This window comes from Apodemus sylvaticus, chromosome 1 (genome assembly GCF_947179515.1).
Source record: "Apodemus sylvaticus chromosome 1, mApoSyl1.1, whole genome shotgun sequence".
Taxonomy (NCBI): domain Eukaryota; kingdom Metazoa; phylum Chordata; class Mammalia; order Rodentia; family Muridae; genus Apodemus; species Apodemus sylvaticus.
The window spans coordinates 55,595,556-55,619,689 of record NC_067472.1 but is presented as its reverse complement, the minus strand read 5'-3'; the positions used below and the strand labels follow the sequence as shown (position 1 = coordinate 55,619,689).

Genomic DNA, 24,134 nt, shown 5'->3' with positions numbered 1-24,134 from the left:
TTTCTTGAGTCTGAAAATCAGATTAAAAATATTCCATTCCAACATTCAACGAAGGGATACAAATTGCCTGATGTTCTAGAGTGTTGAAAAGCTCAGCCTGCTACCGAATCTCCTGTCTAACTGGCCATTTTAACCCAATTACACAGCGCATAACAGTAAGAGTCTCCTTGAGCTTCAGAGTTGGCTCAGGATTTGACTTCTGAACAGTGTCAGACCTGTTAAGGCTATGGGGATTATGGAGCTGGACACAACCTTGCAGTTGGCCAGGTGTCTAGTGTTACAGTGAGATACCAGGGTATAAACTGACAAGGGTAGACTTGTGGTAGATCCTCTTCACTGTCACTTAATAACCGTCTATGACTATGCTTCAAAGAGGTTAACTGAATGGAGATGCCATCACCCCAGGCCAGTCTAGGGGCTCAGATACAACAAACAAGAAATGAGGTGGCCAACTGAGCACCAGCACCCTGTTCTTTGCTTCCCAACCTAGTGAATATTCTGAATTTATAATCTAAAATAAATCTTTCTTTCTTGTAAAAATACTAAATGGTGTAAGTTGGTTTCTTTGGGTTAAAACATTAGAGTTTTTTTTAAAAACAGGAGTAATGTACTAGATCTTACTGGTTAGTAATTTCACGGCAACCATCTGTTTACTATGACCAGGCTGGCCTCGAACTCAGAAATCCTCCTGCCTCTGCCTCCCAGAGTGCTGGGATTACAGGCGTGCAAAAATATTTCTAAATAAATGAATCAAAGGCACAAGTTGGGTCAGGTGAGGCCTAAGTAGGCTCAGGACAACAATGCCTTGAGCATGAATGAGTAATTGGGAAGACATGAAAGAAAAATTTCTTTGTGATTGTCTCTACACATAGCCTAGGCTCTCTTTTCTTCTAGTTATAAAAGGAAATCATTAAAAATTAAAATAAGAATAAAATATTTCAGTACAATAAACAAAATCATACTATTATAGGATGTTTCCAAATGTCATATAAAGAGTTGTTGCCTCCTTAGCCAGGAGTGGTAGTGCATGCCTTTAGGGCACTGGGTGGGGTACGAAGATCTCAGTCAGTCAGAGGCTAGCCTCATTTACATAGTGAGTTCCAGGACAGTCAGGGCTATATAGAGAGACAGTCTCCAAAAAAGGAAAAACAAGAGTTGTTTTATTCTGGCACATCATTAAAATTTTATGTCACAGGCTATGAACTTTAGAAGAGTAAAGCTGAAACCTAGGCAATGGGAACCCCTTCATAGATGGGGGTGGGTGGTCATAGAATTAAGTCTGGTTATAAAACTGACAGAAAAAAAATGATGATATAGATGTCATAAACTGTGTATACCCACTACTACATATCTGAGGTCCTCAGCATGAAAAAGGTGTAAGGTAAATGAACCCCAGTACTTAAAATCCTGAAGCTTTCCCAGTAGGAATGGAACTCTGAGGCAAGCAAAACTGAGCTCACAAAGAGCATAGCCTACCATTTTATAGACACGGATTTTCAGATGATTCAGAAGATTTGCAGATGACAGTGTCAGCAAAGCAAATTAGTTATGTCTATCATGCCAGAAACCATTTCAGAAACTGGATTTAATGCAGTGAATGAAACAGAAAACACCCTGTTCTTTATGGAGCTAACAGGGAAAAAGACCAAAATACACAAAAATCAACAAACAAAATAATGGTACTAGTTATATTCCATATAAAGAAAAAGAAACCACAATAGAAAAAATGATGATCACAAAATATGTAATTACTAGGATAACAGTGAAACACTGACTGTGTGCTTTGGTAGGACGTGAATTTGCCAGTTTCTTATACCTTGTTTCTCTGTTTCCCCTGAACTCTGAGCACTCAAATAGTTTTGAACTGGGTATAGAACAATCTAAGGCAAAACTATGAGGTTAGACTAGAAATCTTGCTGTTAGAATGCTAGTGGGTTTTCTTTTCTTTTCTTTTTTTCTTTTTTCTTTTTTTTTTTTTTGAGACAGGGTTTCTCTGTGTAGCCCTGGCTGTCCTGGAACTCACTCTGTAAACCAGACTGGCCTTGAACTCAGATATCCACCTGCCTCTGCCTCCCAGAGTGCTGGGATTACAGACGTGCACCACCACCGCCCGGCATTAGTGGGTTTTCTTATGAGCATCAAGACTACCTGGCAGACTGAAGATATTTTATTAAATATATACTTTTTTGATGCAAAGTCTTCTGTGTTCCAGGCTAGCCCCAAACTTACTCAGAATATTCTTGAACTCTTGATTCTCTTGTCTCTACCTCCCCAAGGATTCCATGTATGCCAGGTTAAGAACTCAACTGAACTACAGCCCCAGCTCCTTATTAAAGACCCTGATATGCCAGGCATGGTAGCACATGTCTTTAATCCCAGCACTTGGTAGGCAGATCTCTGTGAGTTCAAAACCAGCCTAGTGAGGCTGGAGAGATGGCTCAGTGGGTAAGAGCACCGACTGTTCTTCCAAAGGTTATGAGTTCAAATCCCAGCACCCACATGGTGGCTCACAACCATCCTTAAAGAGATCCGATGCCCTCTTCTGGTGTGTCTGAAGACAGCTATAGTGTACTTACATATAATAAATAAATCTTAAAACAAAAAAAAACCCAAAAAAAAACCCAAAAAAACCAGCCTAGTCTACAGAGTTCCAGGACAGCCAGTTACATAAAGAATATCCTTCTCTCTCTCTCTCTCTCTCTCTCTCTCTCTCTCTCTCTCTCTCTCTCTCTCACACACACACACACACACACCCCAAACCAACCCATGCTCTCTAATAATGATTTCATAACTATCTGTGGTGGGCAACATTTTGTAACGTTTTGAGGGTAAAGAGAACATTGCCTTGTTCATTCTTTGGTGCATGTGAGATATAGGACGTTAGCTCTCATTACTGTCAGACGTTCCCTCATGTAGCCAAAGAAGGTAACATCTTCATCCATGTTTTAATTTTAATGATCTCCATTAGAATTTTGAAAATGAAAAATTCTGGCTAACTGTAACCCTAACAAACTTGGGCAGAGCTGATCTGTACTAACACAATGAAAAAAATTAGGCTGGAAGTAAAAGGTTTAATAGTATGAAAACATTAAGCAGAAATAACAAGTCTTTTATAATAGCTCTAAACAAGAACTCTTCAATTAGTAGACAGCATGGCATTTAATAGCCATTAGTGTTTTACAAATCAGCACCGTATAACCCAGTAGAAAATTCCAGAGAACCTAAAAGTTGTTACTTACTAAAACACTATACACTACACAACTTGCTGATCAAACAGGTTTAGATTATTGAATCAAGAAGATAATGTCTACTAGCTTTCTTTTTTTAAACACTCAGTCCATGGTGTCTCATGTATTTGACCACAGCATCCAGGAAGCAGAGGCAGGCAGATCTCTGAGAGTTCTAGGACAGACAGGGCTACAGTTACCCTGTCTCAAAAAACAAAAACAAAAAACCCCAAAATAAACACAAACAAATACCTTGCAGTGTTTCACATACACTTAAATCTCCATGAAAATAATCTCGAGTAGGGTGCGGTGCACACAGTCTGTGCTCCCACACTTGGGAGGCAAGCACTTGGGAGCAGTAAGCTTGTGTTATATGACACCTTGTCTCAAAACAACCATCCAACAACAAAACCACAAAACATTATGAATACCACCACAACGAAAACTTTTTTTTTTTTTTTTGGATTTGGTTTTTTTTTTTTCTCCGAGACAGGGTTTCTCTGTATAGTCCTGGAGCTCACTCTAAAGACCAGGCTGGCCTCAAACTCAGAAATCCGCCTGCCTCTGCCTCCCAGAGTGCTGGGATTACAGGCGTGCACCACCACTGCCCGGCCAACAAAAAACTTTTAAAAGGAGGCTAGAAAGATGGCTCTGTGGCCAAGAGCAATTTATTGGCAGAGGACCTGGGTTCAGTTCCTTGCACTCACATGGTAGCCCTCTAAAACTCCAATTTCAGGAGATTGATTGATTGTTCAGGAGATTCTGTCCATTGGACAGAAAAGTCCAATGTTCTTTTCTGTCTTCAGAGGGCATCGGGCATACATACAAGCAAACATCCACACACATTAAAATAGGAAGAGTTGGGAATGGTGGTAGGCACCTTTAATCCCAGCTTATCTAGGGATAAGCAAAGGTAGGTAGATCTCTGAATTCAAGGCTAGCTTGGTTTACTAAGAATTCCAGGTAAAGTAGGGTAACAAAATGAGACTGTTTCAAATAAAATAAAATATATTTAAAAATCATTGTAAGTAGTTTTTATATTAAGTTTTTTCCAACACTGGGATTAAACTCCACATTCATGTTAAGGTTTTTCTATGTAGCCCTGGAACTCACTCTGTAGACCAGGCTGGGATTAAAGGCATATACCACCACTGCTCTGCTACAGGAGCTTTAAAAAAAATTTTTTTAAACTCTTTTGAGACAGGGTCTCTCACTCTACATAGACCTGGCTGGCCTGAAACTCACTATGTAGATGAGGCTGGTCTTAAATTAACAAATACCCACTTGTCTCTGCAATACCCCACCCCCAAGCCCTGTAGAGTTCCAGCATTAAAGTGTGTGCCATCTTGTATTTATGGAGTGGTATCTTTCATTCATTAACTCAGAATCTCCAAGGACTGAGCTCAAGGTCTGTCCTCTAGTTTCCCTGACACATCTAATTCAGCACATCTGGTAAACTTTAGAAGGCAGAATGATTAGAACTGCATTTCAGAGCTCTAGTTCTGTAAGTCACAGATGGTGGCCACTCTCTTCACTGTCTATCACATGCCCAGGAGCACAACGAGGAGCAGGGGTGGATCTTTGTCTATTTTACTCCCATATGGCTGGGGTGAAGCTCTGGGTCCCACAATCACACACAAAACTAAACCAAACCATGAGCTGGGGAGATGGCTCATCAGTTAAGAGCACTGGCTGCTCTTCTACAAGACTGGGGTTCAATTCAGCACCCGCATGGCAGCTTATAACTGTCTGCAACTCCTGTTCCTGGGGACACCTGACACCCTCATTTAGATATACATGTAGGTAAAACACCAATTACATAATACATAATAAAAATAATTTAAACAAACAAATAATAAATGATAATAAAAACCCTACCAGGCCAATTTTAAGCCTATTTTTAAAAATACAGTAACACTAAATTTGTGTGAAATAAGGCAAAGTACCACTTGACTAGAAATCTGGCATGGGAATTGACTGAGGAAGTTTTCATATGTAAGATGAGTATTAAAAAGTGACACAATTAAAAAAATACTTCAAGTGAATTCAACATATGCATAAAATGAATAGATTTGAATTGTAAAATCCCTTATAGCTTACCCCACTTTTCAATATATCGTCTCTACATTTTCCCACTCAAAACATCTATTAGAAAGAGTGAAAGTTTACTCTTTATGTAAATACTTCTACCATAATCACTGAAAACATGTGATCTAGATCCAAGAAGCACATTAGCTCGACTGTTAAAAAGTCATTCTTCCTACAAAGAATGAATAGCTTAGACTAACATTATGATTACCACTTAGTTAATTCCCCTTTTACTTAGGAATTCTATTGTTTTAATTAAAGGGACACTCTCAACATAGGACACTCAACATGGAAGACCACACACATTAGCAAAGGGGTGCCAGCCTGTAGCTGCCACTAAGCCATCCTTTCACATGAACAGTATGTATATCAATACAAGGAAAGCTTGGAATATTCAGGTGTAGGTTTTCCTACACTTGAATTTTCGTATGTTCACAGAACAAGAAGGCAAGACACATTACCATGCACAGCACTTCTAGCAACTTTCAGCCACAGCATCCAAATAGGAAGTTAGCCAGCAGACAACTTTGCAGCCAAGCAAGGTCCTAAACAAAAAGTTTCTTTTGTACAAAGAAAAATGTTTTGGTTTAAAAAAAATTTTTTTAAGAAAAAGGCTGTAACTGGCAAAACGTTTTTCTTAATGTTTTGCCCCAAAGTTCAGTGTTGCAACTTCCTATTCCAGACACCCATTGCATCAGTCAGACTGAGCACAAATGCCCCTGATGCAGCTCCACCTCTAATCCTCAATGGTGGATGGAGCCTGTCTTTCCATCTACTTAAAAACAACAACAACAAACGCTTTCTAAAGAAAATAAAAGTATTTTTAAGACTCCACTCTTTTTAAAGCTGAAACCAAATTTCAATTTGATTTTGTGTTTAATGGGAGGCTTCTTCTCCCAATAATAGCACATTATATCACTAATAAAATAGGAGGAATATGGTCAAAGTTCTACCTCTTTGCTCTCATGGATTTTTTTTAAAAAAAAGATTTATTTTATATATGAGTATACTGTTGCTGTCTTCAGACACACCAGAAGAGGGCATCTGATCCCATTACAGATGGTTGTGAGCCACTATGTGGTTGAACTCAGGGCCTCTGGAAGAGCAGTCAGTGCTCTTAACTGCTGAGCCATCTCTCTAGCCCCGTTCTCATAGATTTAATATCAACTTCAACATTACATCCTGTAAAAGGTTTCTAAATCCTAAATGGAGCTACTTATTCAATCATCTGTATCACAGGTACAACAGGTAGAAATAAGCAGGGACTCTGGAGTCTTCGGTCTGTGTGACCTCACCATTCTAAAGCCAAGTTGCTCCAATGAGCTAGTAGTGCCTTTCTTCCACCACTAGCTGTGAGAGCTAATATTTGTATCAAGTAGTAGCATGGTAAAGAGTACCTAAAAATTACCTACATTCAGTATGCCTTTCCAATGTCCTTATGTGTCTTATACTGAAAGACACTATCAAAAGTCACTCAATTCTGAAACACTTAGGAAGTGCCTGAAGTTGAGCTCTATTTGAAAGAAAAAGGAACCCAGAGGCAGAAGACTGTAAGGGCCTACTCCCAAGCACAAGTTAACTAAGGATTCCATTGGTATATTAACTATAAATATATTTATTAAAAAGCTTGACTTCCTACCTTATATAACATATCTGTCAAAGAAATAAGTTAATAAATATAATTTATTTTGGAAAAACATGACTTTTACTCAATCCAAATTAATGACATCTTTTCTTCCTTCCTTCTTTTCTTTCTACATGCATCTCCCTGAAACCTGATAATGATAAATAAGCTATATTTCAGCATTAAAAATATAAAATATTTTTGTTGTTGTTGTTGTATTGAGGACTGAGTCTGGTCCTTCTACATGACAAGGTAAAACCTCAACCACTGAATTGAAGTCCCAGCCCACAAATCATTTTTAAATCTAAAAATATTCTACTTAATGACTGCTATGTATTGTGTGATATGGTTTGGATAGATAAAAGTAGCATGTTTGCCACAAGACTAAAGGGTTAAAGGATACAGGTGAGATTAGTTGGGTTAGTAATAGGGATTCAAGTTTACTGCTAGTGGCAACATTCAGAAAGGCTTCTGTGAGATCTGACTGCTTCTAGTCCCAGGGTTTTTAATTGCTAACCAAATATACTTATTTTTATAGGCAGTCTAGAAACTTCCAGTATTGGCTACTGTAAAGTACAATTAATCATCTGCCAAGTGGTTTCTTCATACAATGAACAAGCTGACTTCCAGACTAGCAGAGCTCCCCTAAACTGACTTTTAAATCCTGTTTTTTGTTGTTTGCAAGGGAAATGCTACTAAAGAGACTGGGCTAAAACACTGTCAGGGATACAGTACTATTAACTGCCTTTACATAAGACTGTTCTGAATCTGCATGCATCAAAATAAAATGTATTGGTAAGCAAAAAGTGAGAGCAGGGTACTGTGAAGACTAGAATGTACTAACACTGAAGCTACTTAGAGAGGCTTTGATCCCTTTCACTTATCGTGGTTCTACAAAGGTGCATGTGTGCTGTTTGCAAGCCGGACTAGTATGACACTGTGTTCCTAACACTTTTTATTAGAACTGCCTTGATGGGGGCTAGAGAGATGTCTCAGCAGTAAGAGGACTGACTGCTCTTTCCAAGGTCCTGAGTTCAAGTCTCAGCAACCACATGGTGGCTCACAACCATCCATAATGAAATCTGACACCTTCTTCTGGTGTGTCTGAAGACAGCTGCAGTGTACTTAGACATAACAATAAATAAATTAAAAAATTAAAAAAAAAAAGAACTGCCTTGAGCTACATTACTATCTAGGACCATCAACTATTCCCTTTCTGTGTGAAAAGTGACTCAAATGTAGGATGTATTTTTCAAAATCTGAAATATTTGAAACTGAAGAAAAAATTATTTGTTTTACTTCTAATAAATATTTTCCTTCCAGACTAGAAGAAATTCAATATCTATTTGTTTAAATTATCAACAAATGAGTGGGAAATAGCTTAAAAATAGCTATCTGGCTAGATTCAAAATATCAGAACAATATAACTAACTACTTTTATATCTGTGAATTACTTGTGAGTTCACAAAACTATCTCTGAAAGTAAACATATTAGACACTTGACTAATAAAATAGCAATTATGATTCTGGTATTTTATTAGCTTAAAAATCATAATTAAGGATATTATAGAGGACTTAGGCATGCTAAGTTATCAGTCTGAATGAAACAATTTCATAAGGTTTTCATCCTTTCTTTTTAAAATTTTTTTTGTGTGTGTGTGCATGGTTTTTCAAGACAGGGTTTCTCTGTGTAGTCCTTACTGTCCTAGAACTCACTCTGTAGACCAGGCTGGCCTCGAACTCAGAAATCCGCCTGTCTCTGCCTCCCAAGGTGGGATTACAGGCGCGCGCCACCACTGCCCGGGTCTTTTTAAAAATTTAAAAAGATTTCTATTTATTTTATGGGCATGAGTGCTTTACCTGTATAAGTGCACTTTATGCCTAAGGGGACAGAAATTGTCACTGGATTCCCTCAAACTAGATTTATAGTTATAAGTTGCCACATGGGTACTGGGAACTGGACCCTGTTCCTCTACAAGAACAGCTAGTACTCTTAACCACTGAGCCATCTCTCTTCAGAACTTAATTTTTAAAGTCTTGGATATCTAACTCAGGGCCTCATGTATACTAGGCAAGTGCTCTAACTAGCAGAAAATCCCAGCTAGAACAATGAATAATTTTCATAGAACTTTTGAGACCTGTCTAGTGACTTCAATTATATATGATCCCCTCCCAATGCTTAGGTGATGCTGGGACTAAACCCAAGGATTTGTGCATGGGAGGCAAGGGTTCTATTATTAAGCTGTAACAGTCTAATCATTTTCTCTTTAAAAAGTAAGTTTCCCATTGACCTGTATTTGGGTTTAGTACCACAGTACAAATGGAGTGCATTATAATTAACAAAGCATACATCATGCTTTCAAATTTTTGGCAGGAGCTGTTATACTAACTTAAGATATCTTTCCCATTGGATAACAATTTGTTTTGTTTTTCTGTTTTGTGACTGGGTGCTTCTTGCTGTGCAATCCTGGCTGGCTTGGAATTCACAGGTGTTCCTCCTGCTTCTGCTTTCAGAGTGCTAGGATTATAGGTGTGAAAACCACACCTGGATTTTTTTTTAAAGTCACTGCTTAGTCTCTAGTATAAGGAGTCTTAATTGCTATAGGTCAACTGATGTGTTCAATATTTCTAAGCATCTAAAAACAGCCTAGCTGTTGGGATAAATTTCAGACAGATTTACATTTAAACCTTGTAGCTAGGTTGTTATTTTGTAAGTCATTGGAAGCATACTTTCATTCTGCTTCCAAATAAATTCAAATTAATAGGTTAAGTGTACACTGGGATTGAAAAGTCCCAAACCCTACATGCAGACTTTTAATATTTTTAATATTTATTTTATTTTTAATTGCATGTGTGTGTGTGTGGGGGGGGTAAACATGTATGTGTAGAGTTCAGTGTCTGTGGAGGCCTAAAGGGGGCACTGATCCATGAAGCTAGAAATATAGTAAGTTATCTAACATAAGTGGTGATAATTATACTTAGGACCTCTAGAAAAGTAACAAGAGCTCTTAATTGTTATACTACCATTCCCAATACACTTTAAATTGTGTGTGAGAGGGAATTCATGGATGGAGATCAAAGGATAACCTATGGGAGTTGATTCTCTCTTACTACATGGTTCCGAGGATTGAACTCAGTTTATTAGGCTAGGTGGCAGGCACCTCAACCTGCGAAGGTATCTCACTGGCCAAGTTAATTTTTAAGTAATAGTCAATGCTACATTTAAAACTTTGGCATAAATAGTTCACTCAGCTTCATTCAAGTATATTAATCTTCACAGGGAACTACTGGCAACTCTTAAGTAGAGAAAGGATGGGCTAGTAATTAGTTTTCATTTTAAGAAATGTGGGGCAATAAAAGATTTCCACCTCATCCTCAGTTACAGCCTCTTTCTTAACATTTTTCTTTTTATTAATGTGCAAAAAAAGTTATGGACTTGCCTTGTGAGGTCGAAAATATAGATACAGGCTGAGAGGAAGAGGAAGAAACAAAGGAATCTGAAAGAAAATATACAGAATGAGAATTTGACGAGCCCACATAGGAATCTTCATTTTAACTTTCTTTCTCTGGAGGGTCAAACATTATCATTTTTACTGGGTTTACTGGCCGAGGAAGACTCAAACTTTATTCTAGTGACTGTTTTCACTCACCTGCCAGTGACACCTCATTTCATTCCCAGGATGCACTTCTACAAGTTTACCAAGCCAATCTCTATGGACAAGCATTATCACCTTCAGGAGGAAAGAGGAAGCCCTACCATTTCACAACAGCCACAGCTTCAAGAATAGATACTCCTCTGCTGCCCTCTGGCAAAGTGGTTTCTAAGTACAAGTTGCCACTTGCTTTAAATAATTTCCAGCCAGGCGGTGGTGGCGCACGCCTGTAATCCCAGCACTCTGGGAGGCAGAGGCAGTTGGATTTCTGAGTTCAAGGCCAGCCTGGTCTACAGAGTGAGTTCCAAGACAGCCAGGGCTATACAGAGAAACCCTGTCTTGAAAAAAACCAAAAATCAAAAAAAAAAAAAAAAAAAACTTCCAACTACATCTAGAAGCATTAAGTCAGTAAGATTAGGACTTAAAAATATTTATTTGGCAAAACTTGTCCCTCAATACTTTAAAAAAAAAAAATCACAATTCACTGGTCAAATAGGGCTAAGTGAGAAAAACATCTTTCAGCTTTGGAAATCACACTCCTCCAATCTGTCAACACATAAAAAAAGTAACATATACATAACATCTCTTTATCTGCTCCATAAACATACTCTTTAACTAAGTAGTTAATCCTTCCAGGAATCCATCCTACGGAAGTATGAATGTGTACAAGGACATGCGTAAGGACATTCAGTAAGGGCACTGGTCTTAAGTAGAAATAATGTAAATGTCTACCAATAAATAACTAGTTAAAAACAACATCTAGGGCTGGAGGATGGCTCAGTGGTTAAGAGCACTGACTATTTTTCCAAAGGCCTTGAGTTCAAATCCCAGCAACCACATGGTGGCTCACAACCTTCTGTAATGATCTGACACTCTCTTCTGGTGTGTCTGAAGACAGCTACAGTGTATTTACATATAATAAATCTGTAGGCCAGAGCAAGACGGCTGATTGGAGCGAGCAACCTTCATTCCCAGCAACTACATGGTGGCTCACAACCATCAGTATAGCTACAGTGTACTCATATACATAAAATAAGTAAAATAAATCTTTAAAAAAACCCTAAACAATTAACTTGGTGCTCGGGAAAATAATAATAAAGTACAAGTCTTATGTAGTGATGCCTGCCCAGGAGCACAGGACCCTAAGGTGGAAGATCAGTTAAGTTCAGAGAGACCAGGACAGGCAACACAATTTTGCCCTGTTTCTTCCTGCCAAAAAAATAGATGAAGCTGTGTATATTGATATAGCCAGCATATTAAATACAGTGCATTCACTGTGCTCCCACGTGTTCATTGCAACAAAAGGGATTAACAGAAGGGATTAAAAGTCTGAGGTGAAACCTGTATGAAGGTCTGTAACCCCAGCATTTGGGAACTAAATGCAGGAGGATCAGTTCAATACAGCCTGGGATACAGGAGATTCTGGCACCTCTGTCTCTGTGTCTCTCTTATACAGAGAACCATGAATGATGGAACATACTTTTGAATCTCAGTGCTCAAGAGGCAGAGGCAAAAGCAGGCAGATCTTTGTGAGTTCAGGTTAGCCTGATCTATGTAGAGTTCCAGTTCCAGACCATTGGAGTTACATGAGACCTCATTTCAAAAAAAAAAAAAAAGTGAAAGAGGAAGAGAAGTTGTTGGTTGTTGCCAGGGATAGAAGATTTTGCTTTTGGTACTTACGAAAAACATCTTTTCAGCAAAAAGTAAAATATATTAAAAAAAAAATCTTGCTGGGTGGTGCTGGTGGCACATACCTTTAATCTCAGCACACCAGAGGCAGAGGCAGAGGCAGAGGCAGAGGCAGAGGCAGAGGCAGAGGCAGAGGCAGAGGCAGAGGCAGAGGCAGAGGCAGTTGATCTCTGTGAGTTTGAGACCAGTATGGTCTATAAAGCAAGTTTCAGGACAGCCAAGGGTACACAGAGAAATCTTGTCTCAAGAAAAAAAAAGTCTTCTGAGATAGCAAAAGGCTCAGCAGTAAAGGTGCTTGACAATCCAAATTTAATATCAGAGCTCTCATAATACTAGATAACTGTTGTCCTCTGACCTCCATATGCACTCTGTAACATGCACGCTCCCATATAAATACAGACATATACACAAAACACTCCCTGAAAATGTATTAAATATACAAAACATTATACATGAATTCTTTTTTCTTTCAATTACAGAAATGTGTTCACAAATATTAAAGTTATACTTAAAAACAGAAGACTGCTTTAAATAACTAAGCCATAGCAGTACCTGTAAGTATTAATCTAGGAAAATTATTTTGTAACAAATATAGAGCGCATTAAAATCAAGCCAGAATTTAGTGGGGATCAGATAATTACACATTATTTCAAGACCAGAAGTTTGAAATTCACTTTCAAGTTACTTTTAAGATGAATCATCACATATATTCTTAGACATAAGAACTATTTCCTCTTTTTAAATAACTTACTATATTTTAAATTATGTATACCTATATATGGGCATGTACACACAAATTCAGGAGCCTGCAGAGTCTATACGAGGGCATTAGATTCTCTAGCAGTTGTGAGCCACCTAGTGTGGGGTGCTGGGAACCGACTCTGTAAGGGCAAAATGTACTCTCTCAAGGCTCTTCCCTCGTTTTAGAGGAAAATGTTTACTATCTCTTGTTCAATGTTTCCAAATGGGTCCATTTCTATACGCAATTACTGTTAACATTAAATCTTTCTATTGATTAGTTTAAATCTAAACAAACAACCAGGTATGTTGGAACACACCTATAATTCCAGAATTCAGAAGGCTGAGGTAGGAGATTGTGGACTTAAGGACAGCCTGGGCTTCTCAAAGAATACCCCAAACTAAAAATAAAACAAATGTGATAAACCTGGCTCTGTGTGTGTGTGTGTGTGTGTGATCCTCCTTTAAGCCTTAAGCCCAGTGCAAAAAAAAAAAAAAAAAATCCTATGAATCTGGCAGTTGTCCACCTGTTCATTTCTATTATAACCCCCACCCAGTGGAAAATTTCACCCTGCCTATTTGTGTGCATAGCATTTGTTCTTCTAGAGAGAACAGAGATAACCAGCAATTTGCAACAATATTGCAAGAGGTTTCTAACTTACAAAATCACATTACATTCCTATTCAAATCTACCCTAATCTACCCTACAGGTAAGTGAACTGGAAAATGGCAACCTTAGTCCTCTAATACTAATGGAATAACTCTGTAATAGCCCATCAAAGCTAAAAACAGTAGCCAGTCTAATGCAGTTAGAGACATGGAACTTGAGTAGTGTGAGTTGTTGGAATGCAGCAGGGACAGCCACTAGGGTAAATAAAGATCACTTCAGAAGAGACTTTACAGTATTAGGTGAACCAGGGCCAGGGGAGGGAGTGGGGACAAACATTCTTCTGGAAGGAAGGAACTGAACAGATTCTAAATGCCTTTAAATATCTAAATGATATATCTTGTACATAGAGGAATCACTGAAGGGGAGGACACTGCCACATATGGGATTTTGGGGGGTGTGTGCGCGCGAATGCAAGCACACCATTTGGAGACAGGGTCTCACTATGCATCTTCTGAGAGGGTTGGGATCCTAACCATGTAAACTATACTCAATTTTCACCCGTTTTTAAAAGAACTCAGATCTCTACTAAATTGGAAATCTCCTGCATAAGTCAGACACAATAGTACACACCTGTAATTCTAGTACCAAACAAAACAAAACAAATTACTACATAAGCAAGTCAGAATGAAGACAACTTGGAATCTTCTGACTGGATGCTAGAAACTAGAGAAATAATAAAGATAATGAAGGAAATGGTAAAGATACACACCTGTAATGCTAGCACTTGGAAAGCACGAACAGGAAGATCACTGTTAAGTTTGAGGCCAACTAGGATGACACAATATGACCTTGTTTAGAAAGAGAAGGGGGGAAAAGAAAAAGGAAAGAAAGAAAAGAAGGAAAAGAAAAAAACTGAAGGACTCAATGCCATTAATGAACACAAGGGATAGCTTACAGCATTTGTTCCTTATTCGTTTATATTCTGTCTCAAGGTTTAGAACAGGATCTCACTGTGTATCTCAGGTTAGTCTGGGGCTTTGTGTAGTTTGTTAATCAGTATGTTAAAGCTGGTAATCTTCCTGACAACCTCTCAAGTGGTGGGATTACAGGCATGTTTCACAACCACTGGCTTATATAGTGCTGGGGATTGAACAGAGACAGGGTTTTGTGCATTCTAGTCGAGCATTTTACCAACTGAGCTACATTCCCATACCCAATGCCCTCTCACCAGCTTCCAAGACACATAGGGTATCATCACGTATTGCTGTTATCACTCCTTTAACTTGCAGAAGATAACAGCTTCTCAGACTTTTCTGGTTTTATGATCTTGAATGAGTGTGTGTGTGTGTGTGTGTGTGTGTGTGTGTGTGGTATCGGTATGTGTAAGTATGCAAGTTCAAGGTATACCTGCCCATAGGCAAGGCTTTGGGGCCAGACATCAGGTTATCTTCCTCTGTTCTTCACTGTTTGTCCTCCAATGAACCCCAGGATCTGCTTTTCTACAAAGCTGCTTCTTCCCAGATCCTGGGGTTACAGAAATGTGCATCAAATCCAGCTTTTACTTGAATACTAGGGATCTGAACTCTACTTCTATGCTTGTACCTGAGTCATCTCCCAAGCTAAACTAGCAGATTGTCCTTTTAATTTATTTATCTATATAGTTAACATTGACTATTTTAAGTTTCCCAGGCTTGGGTTTGGAGGAGGACTTAAAAAAAGGAAGAAAGATGCAGGAGGAGGAAGGAAAAGCTGCCATGGATCAGGAGAGCCAATTAATGTACTTTTACAGAATACCTTCCAATTTAGGTCTGACATTTTTTTCTTCTGGCTAGATTGAAATGATGGGTTTAGAGCAAGAATACCACAGATATATATGAAAGGTCATCTTAACCTTTGAAGGAATAGTATTAGTAAGACTCGCAGTGGTAATGAAAGCCTAACTTAGGCTGTTTGCTAAGTTTCTCAAGGACAGTTCTGCTTTCCATTCAAATCATGAACACTTAAGTGTGGAGGTTAGAAAACTTGCAGGAACCGGGCGGTGGTGGTGCACGCCTGTAATCCCAGCACTCTGGGAGGCAGAGGCAGGCGGATTTCTGAGTTTGAGGCCAGCCTGGTCTATAGAGTGAGTTCCAGGACAGCCAGGGCTACACATGTTTCCACCACATGGGTTCTGGGAACCAGAGTAGGACACTAGGTTGGGTATTAAGGACCTTTACCTGCTAAACTAGTGGTTTTCAACCTGTAGGGTGACAACACACTCTGGAGTTAGAATGACTTTCATAAGGGTCATCTAAGACCATCCAGAAACACAAGTATTTATATCATAATTTATAACAGAAGAAGAATTACAGTTATGAAGTAGCAGTGAAAATAATTATATCCTTGGAGGGGTCACCACAACTTGAAAAACTGTTTTAAAGGGTAACAGCATTAGGAAGGTTGAGAATCACTGTGTTAAGCCATCTCACTAGTCCAGGTTTTTCTTAAACCCTGTATGACTTGTCAGGTGTGATGGGTATTCCTTTAATCTCAACATTCAGGAGGCAGAGAAAGGTGGAACTCTGTAAATTTGAGGCCTGCCTAGTCTTCAAAGAGTTTTACGAAAACAAAAACACAACTCCCTCAATGTGTGTGTGTGTGTGTGGGGGGGTGTGGTGTGGTGTGTATGTGTATACTGTTTAGCTGTGGTCTTTTATTATCTATTGTAATGCTAAGTGCAGGCCCCCAGGATCTGGTTGTCCCAGAGATCAGAGAGTCTACATGTAGACCATGGCTCCAAGTTATTTCTGATTGGTAAATAAAAATGCCAACAGTCAATAGCTGGGCAGAAGAGACATAGGTAGGGCTTAGGTTTCTCAGGCTTGTGTTTGGAGGAGGAAAAGAAAGAAAGAAGGAAAGAAAGAAAGGGAAAGAGAGGGAGAAAGAGAAAGAGGAGAAAAGAAAAGAAAAAAGAAAAGGTGCAGGAGGAAGAAGTTGGCATGGGTTAGGAGTCAAGAGAACATAGCCTTAAGGGCTGGCCAATTGGAGGTAAGAGCCCAGATGAAGTAATAGTAAGTAATAATTTGGGATCATCAATAGGAAAGTAGATTCTAATAATATAGAGGGTAGGTATAGGCTCAATTGTGCTGCTTAAGGCTTATTGTAAATATAAAGGCTATGTGTTATTTTTATCTGGGAACTAAATGATCTAAGGTGGGGTACAAACCCCAGGTCAGGATTAGATAATTTCTACAACATATTGGTGCCCAATGTGGGTGTGGGGGTTTGTGTGTGCCAGGTACCTAAGTCAGTTCCTTCTTTCCAGGTATGGAACTCATATCATCAGGCTTTGTAGCAAGAACTTTTACTGATCCATTTTGAAAAGCCCTAAACTAGCAGGCTGACCTATGTATGTATGTATGTATGTATGTATGTATGTATGTATTTATAGCTAACACTGACTATTGTATTTTTTGTTTGTTTGCTAGGTTTGGTGACTGGACTATTTTTTTTTTAGCACAAGCTGCTTCAAATCCTAACCATAGAGGCAGTATATATGTTTATGTGACAGAGATCCGAGCTTTAAAGTCCTTGACTCCAGCCAGTCTACTAACGTGACTATTGCTAACTTTGTGGCATGCCTGTGTATCCACCTAGGGTGTGTTTTTTTTTTTTTTAATTAGATATTTGTTTTATTTACATTTCAAATGTTATCCCCTTTCCTCTTTACCCCTCCAAAAACCCCCTATTCCACCCCACCTTCCCACTTTCCTGACCTGGCATTCCCCTACACTGGGGCATCGATACTTCTCATGACCAATGGCCTCTCCTCTCATTGATGTCTGAAAAGGCCATCCTCTGCTACATATGTAGCTGGAACCATGCGTCCTAGGGTGTGTTCTTAACTCACAGATAAATAATACAAGTCTTTCTTCTATTGAATATAGCCCCCAAAGGAATAGCCTATGTTCTATCTGTCTTCCTATCTCCCAAAGTCCTTTGCAAAGAGCCTTAATATACTCAGCTGTTGAATTATTAAATGTGGGCATGACTTAAACTAGTAGGTAAATATTAATGTATCAGAAAGATTAGTCCACCCAGGTTGGCACATACCTGTAATCCCAGTTGCTTGAGGAGTAAAGGTTTGAGATAGCCTCTGTCACAAGTGGGTTCAAGAACAGCCTGGGAAACTTGGTGAGACCTTGACTAAAAACAAGATGTACAAAGCAAGGTGGAGATGTAGCTCAGTGGCAGCACCCTTGCTTAGTACTCACAGAACTAAAGTCAATTTTCAGTTGGGCAAAGACAACCATCATCAATTATTTCTACCTTAAATGTGAACCAAACCAATGCCCACTGTTGAAATACTTTGCCATAACAGAACAAAAAGGTTATGTATTAATTTTGCTTAAGAAGTTTTCCAGAATACTCTTCCACGTATTCTGAAGGACAAGCTGCTAATGATGAATGCCAAGAGCCCACATGTATCCCTCCTGGTTATGTTATGAAGATGTTTTTACAGGAAATAGTAAAAGAAGTAAGAATATTCTTTGAAATTAAAAACAAAACACAAAAGCTGCTACCTGACACACTGGGCTACTGTTATTTGTTTCTACCTATAGCCAGAAATCACTATTTCTAAACTTTGACTGGACAGGTCGGTCAAAATTGAACTTAATAAAGAACACGAAGCAAAACTGACAGCAATGTTGGCATATTTTTTCTACAATCACAGCTCATAAGATCTGCTGATTAGCATTTCCAGATAATCAGGGCCTGACAACCACAGCAGAATTTTTAAGAATCATTTAAAATGTGTTAAATTTTAGAATAATAAATTACATCTTATTTTCATCTTGCCAAATCTTGAAGCATCTCCCTAAGAGAGGGAAGCATGGAAGAAGGGGCTACATTAAAATGGTGACTTCAGTGCCGTATCTGTTTTTTGAGACAGGGTTTCTCAGTATAGTCTACCCAGGCTGGTGAACCTTCTGCCGCAGTGTCAGAAATGCAGAGGGTGATAGGTACACATTCAGGTTCACTGGAATACCTTTATAAAGACTCTCTTTATTTTCTGTTGTTGCTTTTTGGAGACAGTGTCTCATTATGAAGCCTTGACTAGTCTGAAACTTTCTATATAGAACAGGCTGGCCTCTTAACTTAGAGATCCATCTGCCTCTGCATCCTGAGTGCTGAGATTGAAGATATATGCCATCATACCCAGCCCTTTGAAAAATGATTTGTTTGTTTGAGACAGGGTTTCTCTGCGTAGACCTGGCTGTCCTAGAACTTACTCTGTAACCAGGCTGGCCTCAAACTCAGAGATCCACCTACCTCAGCTTCCCCAGTGCTGGGATTAAAGGTGTCTGCCAACACTGCCCAGCTTTTAAAATAATTTTGTAGGTTAGAATATAAATGTATTTCACCAAGACATGGTCATAGGATTTTTTTTTTTAAACATAAGTGGGAGGCTGAGGGTTGTGGGAGTCAATTTTCTCCTTTTATCACTTGGGTCCAAGGGTTCTAACTTAGGTTGTTAGACTTAACTGCAAGTGTCCTATCCACTGGGCTGTCTTGCTAGCCCCATACAACAGACTTTTATATTCAAGTAGTCACTTGACCAACAAGAATCCATGGGGCAGCCGAGCAGTGGTGGTGCATGCCTTTAAATCCCAGCACTTGGGAGGCAGAGGCAGGTGGATTTCTGAGTTCGAGGCCAGCCTGGTCTACAGAGTGAGTTCCAGGACAGCCAGGGCTATACAGAGAAGCCCTGTCTCAAAACAACAAGCAAACAAACAAAAGAATCCACTGGGGCTACTGAAATATTACTACCTTTCTGATAGCAGTTAATTAACAATGAGCAGTAGTTTACAATAGGACATTTAGTGTGTATTTCAGGTATTCCTTTCCAGCTTGTAAACCTGATGACTCATTCAACAGAAACCTATTGAGTACTTCTGTAGTTACAGATAGACACAGTTTTAAGTGCCAACAGTGGGCTAGAGATTATCTAGAGATTGCCTAGCCGCAAAATGGCCCTGGGTTCTATCTATAGCACTACAAGGAAAACAAAAACAAAAACAAAACTCTCACTAAGAGTCAAGCCCAACCCTAACCCTAAATATAGACAAAAGGTCTTCAGTTGATGTTACAGAAGCAATTCCATACAAAAATTAAGAAAAATGGGTCATACTAGGCGATTTATGCTGTTTAGAAAGTGCAAGACAAAGACTCAGAATACTATTTTAAGATATAAATTTCTCTGTTGGCAAAATGCCTCATTTTAGCATCTTTCCCACTACCATAAAGGGGTGTTTTAAAAGACTGGTGGCGTCAGCGGCGGCGGCGGCGGCACACACCTTTGATCCCAGCACTCAGAAGGCACAGACAGGTGGATCTCTGAGTTCCAGGCCAACCAGGGCTCCACAGGGCTACCTCTTTTTGTTTGTTTTGTTTTTGTCTCTCAAAAAAATCAAAGAGGTATGTTAAAATGAGACAAGAACAGCCCACCCCCACCCCCAAGCTTGGTATAGTGGCTCACACCTATTATCCCAGGATTTGAGTCGATAAGATAGAAGAAATTTCAAAGCCTGCTGGGATATGTAATGAATTCCAGAAGGAGACTCTTTATTTTAAAAAAACAAAACAAATAAACACAGGGAAATGGCAATAATAAAATGGTGACAATGTGGCATGTGACACAAGCAAATGATATCAGAAACATGAGCTAAACAAAAAGACTTCATGTTAATATATCAGTACTGCTAATATAAAATTCACAGGGTGGCAGTATATACTTGCATTCCTCTGGTGCACCAAGGGAGCCAGTCCCTCTATGACAGTGCATTAAAAGAATAAAATGTTGATTTTTGATAGGTGTGCTGCCATGCACCTGTAGTTCCTATGGAGACTGAGGCTGAATCATCTTGCATTCAAGGCTAGCCTGGGCTACTTTGTATTAAATTTTTTTTCACCATTTGATCACAAGCATAGCTAAAAATTTAATTCCCTGAGTGCTAGCTAGACTGATTCCTCAATACTTAACATTTGATCTTCAGCACAAAAGGCCAACTTCTGAAACCTAGATTTTTATCAGAAATTTGGAAATTAGGACTAGGCCAACCAAACAGTAGGCAGTGATTAAAGCCAAGGGAATAAATCGCTAAGTTATAGAAAAGTCACCGTTCATCTGGAAGTTAGCCCAGAATACAAAAATTTGGAAGAAATATGCTGGTGGTTTAAACAGAACCAGGGTTCCAAATATGCTGCCTCATTCCTTTTATCTGCAGAAAGCTTCCTCCCATACTGCTTATCCAAATGGCCATTACCACACTGGAGAATTCTGCAGGGCACCAAAGCTCTCAGACAGGTGGAAGGCCAGTATTAGGAAACATAAGAAAATACATTTGATGCTAAGATCAGGAAGTTCACAATTCAAGAGTGTACAGGAGTCAACAAAACATTTTCTAAACCTCTTAAAATCCTTCCTTTGATAAAACCAAATTTATCGCCAAAGACTCAGTTCTTTTAAGAACCACCACCTGCCAGTGGTGCATATTTTTCCTCAAGAAGGCATCTGCACTGCAGATCTCTTCTGATCTGAGGGGAGCTTGCCAGTCAGCTCCCACCAGCAGGCAGACTTGTACACAAAAGAAACTAAAGGAGGCCGGCAGCGTCCCTCCTAGTCTTTTCACACACCAGGGAGAAGGGGGTTCAACCAGACTAGGCTTTGTCTGAAATTTCTTTTCCCTGCAGCAAACGTTCCCTTTTGTTATACTGCTATTGAGAACAGGCCATCGAAAACAAGAAATCAAAACATGGTGATGGCTTGGCATGACTGTATTTATTATCTTCTAGAATATAGCAACTGATTGCGTGTCCCCACCCCCACGATGCACCACCGGTGAAGAGCCGGCTGTGTTGCAGATGCAGCCAAGGATCCATCTTGGACTATTAGCAGCTGCCTCCCAAATCTTCCCATGCTATTCTCATCACGCCTCATCTACCTCAGAGTTTCAGAAAAAAATAAATAAATCTGGCATTCAGTTTAGCCAAAAACAGTAATAGAACTTCCTGATCCTTCTGGCGAACAAAAAAAAATTTTTTTTAGAAGGCTATCACCCATTTAAGATTGTGTCAACCCGTCTGCAAACCTGCAACGCCACCTCTTCCACCACCAACCATCTCAAAATCCTAACGACTTCATTTCTCCTACGACCCACCTGTCACAATCCTCTGAAGCTCGCTAATCCTTCTCTGTCACCCCCACCCCCGTCCCACCCTAGGGCTCTCGGGCCTCCAGAATTCGATCCATTTTGTGCACCTAGCCTCTCCGTTTTCACGCCACTGCGGTGCCCTCCCTGGCAGGGGTCAGCGTCAACGCCCACTCTAGTTCACCACCCCGCCCCCAACCTGTTTTCTTCACACCCCGTTATTTCCTCACCTCGCTCCTCCGCTCCCCTCCCCCTTAGCCTGTTCCTTAAACGCCCGCCAAGAGGCTGAAGCCGCCCGCGGCCGGGGAAGGTCGCTCGCCCCCTTCCCGGAGACCCAGGAGCTCGCGCTCCCAGGGACCGAGCCCCCCACGCGCCTCACCCGCACACGAGGAACCGCAGCTCTTCGCCCCCAGGGCGGGGCAGGCTCCAGGGCTCCCGCCGCCACCGCCGAGCGGGGACGGCTCGGCCCCGGAGGACGACGAGGAGATTGACGGGGACTGAGTGGCCGCTGAAGACTCCGCCATGGCTGCAGGAGCAAGGGCGGGAGAAGGGTGAAGAGAGACGTGGGGCGGGAGAGTGGGAGGGGACACAGAATAATCCAGCAGCTGGCTCTCCGAAGGACCCGGCGTAGCCTGTTGGGAAGACTGACTCCGACAGACTGACTGACTCAGCCGTGCTCCGCAGGGAGAGGAGGAGTACGAGCGCGCATGCGCACAAAGAGCCAGAAGACCCGCGGGCGGCGGCCTCGGAGGCGCGCGGCGACGCAATGCGCAGGCGCAAGAACTGTCCCTCTGCGCTCCCGCAGGAAAGGACGCCGTGTGACTGGGCCCGCGGGTGGGGCAGGCCTCTCGGGGTGGGGGTAGGAGGTGGGGGAATGGGGAAAAGCCTGACGTAAGGGGCGTGGCTAAGTACTAGAACCCGCCCGCCACTGCAGCTCCTACTTCAGATTAACCGTGCCCAGTCTCCCCACCCCCCACTTGTTTCTTTATGTGAATGTTTTCTAGCTGGCAGATTTTTTCTTTGTGTCTTCATAAACTGCAAATAATTTTTTATTGTAAATTCTAATTGATATCTTTGTCTGCGTACCAGCCTGTGATTCCAAAGAAAGTGAAAGCCTTGTATAATATTTAGAGACCCCCCCCACACACTATTCTTTTTGAATTATCTGGTCGTGTCGTAATATCGCCTCACCGAGGCAGACATGGCACAGCCCCATGTTTGATAGGTGGAGAAAGATGCTAAACAGAATGAGAAGCTATTACTCATTCCAATCACATTGCTGTGCAGTCACAGAATCAGCTTCATATTTTATCATGTTTTTCCTCCTAAAGAGGCTTCAGGTTGTCTTTTTTCTGAATAGGTTCTGAGCTACAAAAGACATACTTTGGGGGAAAAAAGCTGCCAAGGAAAGAAAATCAGGACATAACATCTTGGTTGTGACTGGGGGTTGGGAGACTGGAGTGGGCATAAAATGAGGTATTAAAGATGAGGCACGCTGAGCGGTGGTGATGCACGCCTGTAATCCCAGCACTCTGGGAGGCAGAGGCAGGCGGATTTCTGAGTTTGAGGCCAGCCTGGTCTACAGAGTAAGATCCAGGACAGTCAGGGCTATAGAGAAACCCTGTCTCGAAAAAAACAAATCCAAAAAATCAAAAACCAACCAACCAACCAAACACCCCCCCCCCAAAAAAAAAGATGAGGCACAGATACTAATACTGAATTTTATTCATATACTAAGATGAGTCCCTAAAAAAAAGACTTTTGAAACTGGACATCAGTTTATGTCAAATGTTGTTCATCTGTTTTCTTCTGGATTGACTTGCTAAATTCAAAGCCTCCCTACATTTGCTCAAAACAATTTAAAAGTACATAATAATGATAAAGTTGTGGGATTTGATGTTGCTAAGCAGCAATCGATGGCCCAAAGTGCAATTGCAGATTCAGCAAAGATGAAATTCTGTAAAGATGCTAACTCATGAAGGGGCACTAGGCAAGCAGGGTGCTGCAGATGGGGAACAAGTTGTGGACCTCGTCTGTCCTAGACAGGTGTTTAAGGTCAAATAAAGCTCAGATAGCATACTGTTTGTTGCATTGTTCTGAAAACGGCCCAGGATATTTCCCAAAATGACTCTGGAAAATATCTCTCTGTCACTCAACAGCAGGCATCAGTTAATAGTGCAGCAAACTGTCCTCAATGTCATGGAATGCCAGAGAAATGGCAAAAGGAACTATATGCCAGTGCAATGAGGAATCCAATTACTTGTTTTGGTGAATGCGTATTTTTTTCTTAAAGTATGTTATAGTCAGGCATGC

General features: G+C 40.4%; 1 protein-coding gene across 1 annotated transcript in view; it reads right to left on the bottom strand.

Annotated features, from left to right (window-relative positions):
- Rtn3 (reticulon 3) overlaps window positions 1-22,532 on the bottom strand; it is a 57,580-nt gene extending 35,048 nt beyond the window's left edge. The window contains exon 1 of the mRNA XM_052190992.1: window positions 22,201-22,532. Coding sequence (XP_052046952.1) covers window positions 22,201-22,345 — 145 coding nt within the window. The 5' untranslated portion in view covers window positions 22,346-22,532. The remainder of the gene's footprint in view (window positions 1-22,200) is intronic.
- Window positions 22,533-24,134: the final 1,602 nt, after the last annotated feature.